This window comes from Pundamilia nyererei, unplaced genomic scaffold (genome assembly GCF_000239375.1).
Source record: "Pundamilia nyererei isolate P.nyererei 1_Seehausen unplaced genomic scaffold, PunNye1.0 scaffold01133, whole genome shotgun sequence".
NCBI lineage: Eukaryota > Metazoa > Chordata > Actinopteri > Cichliformes > Cichlidae > Pundamilia > Pundamilia nyererei.
The window spans coordinates 2,929-12,230 of record NW_005188534.1 but is presented as its reverse complement, the minus strand read 5'-3'; the positions used below and the strand labels follow the sequence as shown (position 1 = coordinate 12,230).

At 40.6% G+C, this 9,302-nt stretch overlaps 1 protein-coding gene across 1 annotated transcript; it reads left to right on the top strand.

Moving 5' to 3' along the window:
* Positions 1 to 7,082: 7,082 nt before the first annotated feature.
* Positions 7,083 to 9,279, top strand: LOC102202574 (uncharacterized; the record flags this gene model as incomplete). The annotated part of the gene is made up of 2 exons (XM_005755279.1): positions 7,083 to 7,632; positions 8,703 to 9,279. Coding segments are annotated over exons 1-2 (1,023 nt in total), but the record flags the coding sequence as incomplete, so codon positions are not given.
* Between the last annotated feature and the right edge of the window lie 23 nt (positions 9,280 to 9,302).

Sequence of the window (9,302 nt, the reverse complement as noted above, 5' to 3'; positions counted from 1 at the left end):
AACTTGGGAACACAGAGCAAGGAGTGCAAAACTATTCCTGGCTCCAGTGTTCCTCTGATTTTGCATCTGTGTTTTGATGAAACATTCAAGCTGTTAAGTTCATCTCAAGTTCTGGTTTCTCAAGTTCTGCAACCATTTCTGTACACAGGACTAAATGATAAACATTCAACTGTACTCCATATGGTATATAATGTATGTGAAAAGTAAAAAACATCATGTTGGCAAGTTTGTGTTAATAGGAATGAACAAAAAAAGTTATTGATTGAAATAAAATGAATTGATCTTCAAAACTGGAAAGGAACATTGTGATAAGGAATTATTTTAATAAACTTTTCAGCAGAATGATATAATGAAATTAGCATAATTGTTTTTTATTTTCTAAAGAATATTGCAGCGGTTTGAGATGACAATTTTTAAGCTTGTAGTGTGAGTCACAAAAAAGAGAAATTCATTGAGAATTTCATATCATTATGATATCTGTTATCATATGTGATATCAGATATGATTGTTTTGTAATTTTTTGTTTATTAAGTTATCACATTCCTTTCAAATTATTCAATTTGAGCAGAGTTGTGCTTTAATTTCTCAAGAGTATGGCAACAGTTTGACGTTAAACAGATGAACATCTGCACAAATGTTTAGTAGGTCAGGAAGAAGAAGAAACACTTAGATTTTCATGAGAATTATCAAAGATTTTCACTGAATTTTTGATATGTCATCACATTCTATTGAACCTGTTTCATTTGAGCATAAAGGTCATTTAAGTTCTCTGGAATCATGCAGTCGTTTGAGATAAAATTGCACAGATATAGTGTGGAGCACCTGGGACCCTGTTCTTGACACATACTGTAGCAGGGTCTAGCAGTCTGGCATGCCAGGCTTCTCATTGCCTCTTGTAAATGCTGTTAAACAATGTTCTATTTAGAGCTCATGATGTGGATGACTGATTTATCATGGATTGTGTAATTTCATGAATATGTAATTTCATGTTAAAAATGTCTTCATTTAAAATGTATATGTGTAATGTGTAAGGGCTAATGTCTCATGAGAACACCCTTAGCTAGATTATACAAGAGAGAGTACAATGAGAGAGTATATTTCTTTCTTGGACTGCGGGTGAGCAGATGTCACTCATGAAGCTCTGCTAAGCTAAACTAAAGGTTTATTGAAATCAAGGCAAAGTAACACAAAGACATCAGGACCTCTTTTCAGGACAAGCGGTCAACGAGGTGTTTCTGTCTTTATTTTATGTTTGGACTAAATATATGTACTGTAAAATTGCTAATGTGTGTGTACTGTTCACTCAATTTAAACAGTTCTCACTGTGTATTGGCATAATGGTGTACTGGCGTTAAGGCCTGAAGACTCGATGGTATAACTAAAGAGCAGAGAAAGCCCAAGTAATAAACCCCTGTTTCAAAGAACCGACCTGTGTCTGTGTTGTAGTGAAGAGAGCTACACCTCTCGGCCTTTGGGACTCCTGAGAGATGTTATTGCAGTTTCCGACCCTCATTATCAAGTCCATTTTGTGACAAAAACACATGCTGCTCATGGTGGTGCTGTGTGGCAAGCAGAGGTAGGACCCAAATGCAGGACTCGGAAACAAAAGGTAGTAAACTAAAGATTCAAGAGTCAAGAAGCTTATTGTGATGTACACTGCAAAATACAGATGGTTATGCAGAGCAATGAAATTCTTACTTTGCAGGTTCCCTTCACACAACAAATTTACAGTTATGGATAAGTACAGTTCGACAGTAAGTCAGAGATTTAGTAGCCTGATGGCCTGTGGATAGAAACAGTTTCTTAGTCTGGTGCTCCTTGCTTTCACATTTAGGCAGCATCTGCCAGATGGCAGGAGTGTGAACAATGTGTGCTGTGGGTGGGTGCGGTCCTTGATGAACCCCTTTTCCTGACCCAAGTGTTGTAAATGTCCTGTAGTGATGGGAGGGGTACTCCACAGATGAGTTGTGCCATTTTAATGACACGCTGGAAAGCCTTTCTGTCCTGAGTGGTGCAGTTCCCGTACCACACTGTGATGGAGTTTGACAGGATACTCTCTGTGTGGAGGATTTTTGTATGATATGTATAACTATGTAACTATATACTCTATATCTCTATGTGCACTGAACATATATATTTTAACTTTCACATAGAGTCTTAAGCACAAGACATTTTGCTTCACCGTGGTTTATTAAGGTTTTACAGTAACAGGGCAGTTGGCAAGCGGACTGAGGTATGTGATGAGAGGTGATCTGTTGTTATATTTTATTTAACTGAACTGTGTAACCCCTTGATGCTGTTTGAAGTAACCCCTTTTGTTTTATTTAATCTGTGACTGTATATCTCAGAATTACTTGTTTTGAACTTACCTGAATTAACTTAAGCTCATTGTTGTTATTGCTCATTGTTATTAGTTCAAAAAGTACTGTACGGGTATCAACTTTTTCTTATTTTATAGTTTTCACGGTGCTCAATGTCAAGAGAATCAGCCGTGTGTGGAGTGGAAATAAATGGCTGCACCCGTTAGAGACTCTTCTGTCGTTCTTGATGCCAAGGGCTGCTACAATCTATACCAGGGGTCGGCAACCTGCGGCTCTGGAGCTGCATGCGACTCTTTTGTCCTTATACTGCGGCGCTCCGCGTGGTTTGGGAAAATAAATTAGAAGTATTTCGCTGAAGTGTATTTTATTTGTGTTTAGTTCTTTTTTTAACTTGTAGTTCTAAATCGGAAGATTATTGTGATTTTGAAATATAAAAATAAAATTATATCTTATTATTTTTTCACTGCTCAAAATAAGTGTCACACTCGCGGAAGCCGGTGTACCCACCGAAACGCCGTGCAGTTATCGAGACTTTCGACCCCAGGTAGGCCAGTTATGGATCTTCGGATCCACATTATGTCAGCAGCTCCACCATGAACTATGTTAAAACAAACACCGCTCACGCCTCACAGACGACAGCTTACAGTCCTGCGTAAAGATGAAAGTGACTTCGTACAGCCCCGATCTGCAGACGCTGTGCGCAGAGGTTCAGGAGCAGAAGTCCCGTTGTAAACATATCACGGCAGACCCGACGATGTTTGCATGAACACGCTTTTCAGCATCTCTTTATTGATCACTTTTCACACACGGTTGCTGTACGCATACAGCCGGCTGTAGCTTTTCAGCTCACAGCCCGACAACACAACAGCAGAGAGAGCACAGCCTTTAAGGCGGCGAGGCGTGATCGCGGGTGCCGCTCAGGTGCGTCCGCCTCCTGGGTGGGAGCTGGGTGTCTGTCCTTTTGTTATATTTCTTTAAGAGTTCAAAATGTGTTAATTACATAAATAAAATGTAATTTTCTCTGTAGCACTTCATGGATTTCATAAGCAACACACCTTATTTGCTTTGTGGATTCTTTTAGAAAGCAGTTAAAAACTTTTTTGTTCAAACAAGCCTTTTGTTGATCTACATATTTTATATTCTTTACATTATTTACATTTGATCTTTTACATTGTGTATAATGGCTTTTGATTGTATTGTTTATTTTAATATTTGTGTACAGCGCTTTGTGACTGCCTGTCTGTGAAAAGCGCTTAATAAATAAACTTTACTTACTTACTTTAGTTGTTCACACAAAGCATAAAAGTAAAAAACAATATATACAGTGTTATCTTCATTTTAGATTTCAAAAAGTATTTGCGGCTCCCAGTGTTTTCTTTTGCGTGGAAAGTGGCTCTTTGGTTAAAGGTTGCTGACCCCTGATCTATACCATCCAGGAAAATCCCTGTATTCAATGGCGATCCTCTTCAGTACATCTCTTTCATCGGCGCGTTTGAACAAGGAGTGGAAAAAATTGTATTGTATTGTACTGTATTAGTTGGAACAGTTTACAACATGACAGCCAAGAGAGCTAGTACACAGTTGCCAATATATGGCTGCAGGAAAAGGCTATTTACAAGCAAAGCAAATGCTCAAAGAACACTGGAAATGAATATAAACTCGCAACTGCGTACATTGAAAAAACATTATCCTGGCCTGCCATTAAAAATGAAGATGTGAAATCATTGAAAGCTCATTCTCTGTTCTTACATGGGAGTTGTAATGTCATGAAAACCCTGCAATGTGTGCAGGAACTGGATATGCCAAAGAACATGAAAATCATTTTATGCAAACTGCCATACAAAATGAGAGAGAAATGGAGCCTTTGCATATGATATACTGAAAAATTCTAAAAATTTTCAAATTCTTTTGGATCCTTTATTTGGGGACATTCAGAATGTAACATCAACAATCCCTGTCTGAAAGGTCAACAACAAACTGAAGGAAGTTACACCCAACCAACCAAATTAAAGGGAACAGCTTTGCTGCTACAGTCACACCCATGAACATGGATAAAACTTACAGCACAGGAAGGTTAATTACCACAACAAACCATGACTTTACAGTAAAGCCATCTTTTGTCTGCTGTACTCAACAACACACACTGGAGGAGTGTCAACAGTTTCAGCGGAAGAAGCGCAGAGACAAATTGCTTTTTCTAAAGGAGAAAGGGCTGTGTTTTGGTTGCTTATGTGCTAGGCACATAAGTAAAGACTGTACAAGTGTTTGACATGTAGGACATGTGGTAAAGGTCATCTCACTGTCCTCCATATTGATAACAGAGACACAAATAGTTTAAGTCCAGAATCCACTGGAGAGCCTTCCTCTCAGAAGAATATAACTCCTATAAAAACATGTGGTCATACAGGGGCCAGAAGAGAGCTAGTGTCTGTTCAGAGCGTATCATGCAAAGGCTAAAGCTTGTGGGCAAACTCACTTTCTGTTACAAAACGATGGATCAAGAAAAGGTTGTCGCTACACACTAACTTGCTGGTCTTGAAATTCCTGGTTTGGGAAACAATGCCTTCCAGAAGTCCTAACACAGGAAAGGATGCCTGTCACTACAGATAACCTTGCAAAAAAACAAAAAACAAAAAAACAAACAAGATCTAGTCCACTTATTTATTAATACTATTTGTATTTTATCTATTTTTTATCCATCATTTTATCCAGAAAGAATTTCATTGTACAGAGAAATGCTTTTTTCTTTGGACACATGACAATAACAATAACACTTTTAACACTAAACCATAAGTGTTGTTGCCATTGCACATTGCACTTTTTTGATGAAAAATCTAGGTTGTTTTATCAGGCTTATATTATTTTGGTGAGTGTATGTGATGTGTTGGTTGTCTGTTTGTTTGTATGGACATGCTGCAAATCAATTTCCCGTTAGGGACAATAAAGTTACCATTGACCATTGACCATAAAAGCTTTGACTCTAGAATCTTGAATTTGTGGCTCAACACTGTCCTCTAGTGGATCAAAGAATACTCGAGAGGCACTCTGACAGTGGGTTCACATATGGGGCTGTCTGCGCAAACAGGTGCAGATATAGCAGCAGTAATTACAACAGATAACACTCTCTAGTGAACATCAGCTCTGAACACTGAACACAATAAGAACAATCAAGTAATTAACTGAAATACAGTCTGTAAAGCAATGCTTTTACACTGTTTACTATTACAATGTTGCTACTCTCACACTGGCAGAAAACAAAAATGGTGTCAAATGATGATGAGCTGATAAAAGTAAGAAACTAAGAAAACAGCAGCAGGGAGAATTTCCTGGTTGGATCCAGGAGCTGAAGCTGTGTGTTCGTACATAGTTCAGGATGTCAGTGGGCCAGCTTGAGGTGTTGTTGGCAGAGTTGGGACCAGATCTGAGGAGGCAGAGAAATCATTTCACAGAGCTGACTGAACCGGAGCATCGTGTAACTGTGTGTCTGTTGTAAATAATATCACGTGACTTATTCTACTTGGTTCGTCAGATCTTTTTGGATCCGAAAAATGGGGCAAAACATAAATGCCGCGATTTACCTGGGATTTCAGTAAAGTTGCTCTGTCTGTAATCAATCTCACCTCGCCCAAATTTAACATAATTTAGCTTGACTTAGATTGTGTTTTCATTCTGATTTAGTATTCAGAGTTTTCTTTGTTATTTTTTCCTTTTGTTCTATGTTCCCTGTGCATAATCTATGTTTCTGTTAAGTCTCCCGTGTTTAGTCAGGAATCAGTTGTTTTTGATTTTACTTTGGTCCGTCCAGTTTGTGCCAGTCCAGTTTGTGTCTTAGTCTGTGTCTCAGTGTTTAGGCTTCCTATTTTATTTTGATAGTCTCTCATCTCATATACGTTATGTTCAGTTTAGCTTCCCCTCTTGCTAGTTAATTGATTCTGTTCACCTGCGCCTTGTTTTCCCCAGCTGTGTCTCTTTCCATGATTGCGTGATGTCTATTTAAGCCCTCAGTTTTCTTTAGCTCTCTGTCATAGAAGAGAAGAGGATATAATCTTGAGAGTAAGAGTCGGTCACACAGGCTTGAATAGCACACTTAAAAAGATGGATAACATGACACAGGGAATTGTGACTTCTGTGGACATGAGGAGACATTTGAGCAGTTAGTGTTGGAGTTAGTGATGGCCAAATGAAGCTTTTTGAAGCATTGAAGCTTGTATTGAAAAACGGTTCATTACTCGAAGCTTTTCAACACAGTCATCTCTGGTGACATCTGGTGGCCAAAAATATGTAGAGCAGTTTGAATCCACAAAATAAAACCAACCGCTTCATTATGATTGCCCACTCTACAGAGTGGAATCCTGTCTGATATTGGGCCTCCGTTGTGTTGCTTTGAACGTGTATTTTTTGGTGGTTAAGAAAATGTGTTTTATTTGTTTAATAAATAGTTTTGACCAGTAAACTCTCCTTGTTTAAATATGCACCATGGTGTGGTCTTTCTTTGCTTGTGACTTCTTGATGTTGGTAAATACAATAATTGAAAAATACCACATTACATATATATACATATAATAATGTAAAACACATTATGGAGTATGCTTCCGCTGTGAGGTCTTGCCTCCATGCAGGTATGCAATTAATCGCCGGAAGGGTGTATTTATAAATAATATTATATTAAGAAATTTTCCCAGACATATTTTTGACCTGGGGTAGAATTGATTGTGAAATGGAAAAGGAAAATGCTTATGAACTTGCAAATTAAAAACAGACAGAGGCTGAAGCTCTCCAAACCTGTCGTGAGGACCAAAAAACTGTGGAGCAACGAGGCTGTGGAGGAGCTTCGCACGTGTTTGGAGTCTACAGACTGGGACACAATGAAGGCTGCTTCTAACAGCTTGGACGAGTTTACGGACACTGTCACCTCCTATATCCACTTCTGTGAGGACAGCATTGTGCCATCACGCACCAGGGTGAGTTATAACAATGACAAACCCTGGTTTACTCCTAAACTCAAAAAGCTGTGGCTGGAAAAGAGAAAGGCGTTCAGAAGCGGAGACAGGGACTGCTACAGAGAGGCCAAGTACAGGTTCACTAAAGAAGTGGACATTGCTAAACATCAGCACTCTGAGAAGATGCAGCAGCAGATCTCAGAGAATGACTCGGCCTCTGTGTGGAAAGGTTTTAGGAATATCACAAACTACAAGCCTAAAACCCCCCACTCCACTGATGACTTGCTCTTGGCCAACACCCTCAACGACTTTTACTGCCGTTTTGACGAGCCATCAGGCAGCCTTCACACCTCCAACGGCCCCAACAATAGGGCTTTGGAGTGGACGTCACGCCGCAGTGCATTGTGGGATCGCGGCGCCATGTCAGAAGGCCACAAATCAAAACAAACACACTGTGTTGGAAGCGGGACTGCCAGAACCTTGCTTAAAATCAACGCAAAAGACAAAGGGCTGTATCGCGACCGATTGCATCCAGACGCCAAGAGATGGTACTTGGAAAAAATAGCGTGCATCGGTAATGTGGACCCGTATGAAATAAGGCAGTGGAGTGGAAACCCAGACAGCCTACCGCCGTTGTCCTATCCCGATATCTTCGCTTACTCTGTCTGTGGAATCAGCGCATACACGGCGAATCATTTTCGGAATTATAAATTCCTGGAGACACACATCTAGTTCACAAACGGTTGGGTACAAGATTTGGCCGTTTTTAAGCCTCCACGTTGTGAGTACGTTGACCATATGACCAAGATACAGCCAGGTTGCCAGCTGTGCGTTGCCATGTAAATAGTTTGCATTTCATGTGTATGTACTTGCTAAGTACAGGTGAACAGATCTTGAATAAAAAAAATAAACATACTTTTCTTTTCTGTTTCATATTTCATATGCTGGTTTGCCTGCAATAATGCCAAATAATAAGCTACTCCGTCAACATGACGTGATTCTATAGCATCACACATTACGATGTTTTATCTAATTATCTATGACCTCAGCGCATTCGAAATACACTAAAAGTCTATTAAGAGAGATATGAATTTATTTAGAACTCACCGGAAAGAAAATGCTGCGAGCAAACCAACAAAAAATTGGGGATGGCAGAGAACTCGATATCCGCTCATCTGACCGCTGCAATCCAAGCCTGACATCTTCGTTTAGTAATATCGGATACATGAAATCCCTCCCGTTGCCTCCAGGAGGGGAAACGATTAAAAGTGAGCCCATTTTCCAGCTTCTTGCCTTCCCTATCGTGTGATCTAACGTTGCAACCGACAACACAGCACGTACGAACCATAGCTGACGCTTCCGTGTACTTTCTTTGGCCTACTGTCATGGCGGGAGGGGGCGTGGACCAGCTCCCGTGACATCACGCTCCAAAGCCCTATAGAGACACTTTGGACACTCATTCCCCCACCTCTCCCCCCTCCATAGAGCCATCACCACCTTCAAACACTTCACCTACAACACCCCCCTCCTCACCCCACACAAAAGAGGATTTCACACCACCTCCTCCCACCACAACTCTTCATATTCATGAAGCAGGTGTGAGGAAGCAGTTTAAGAGTCTGAATGCTCAAAAAGCTCCCGGCCCAGACGATGTGTCTCCTGCCACCCTCAGACACTGTGCAAACGAGCTGGCCCCAGTGTTTTCTGGCATTTTCAACTCCTCACTGCAGGCATGTCATGTGCCTGCCTGCTTCAAGTCCTCTACCATAATCCCTGTCCCCAAGAAACCTAGGATCACTGGAGTAAATGACTACAGACCCGTGGCTCTGACATCTGTGGTCATGAAGTCATTTGAGCGCCTGGTTCTCTCCTATCTCAAGACCCTCATGGCCCCCCTCCTGGACCCCCTGCAGTTTGCATATAGAGCCAACAGGTCTGTAGATGACGCCATCAACATGGCCCTACACTTCATCCTGCAGCATCTGGACTCCCCAGGAACCTACGCCAGGATCCTGTTTGTGGACTTCAGCTCTGCCTTCAA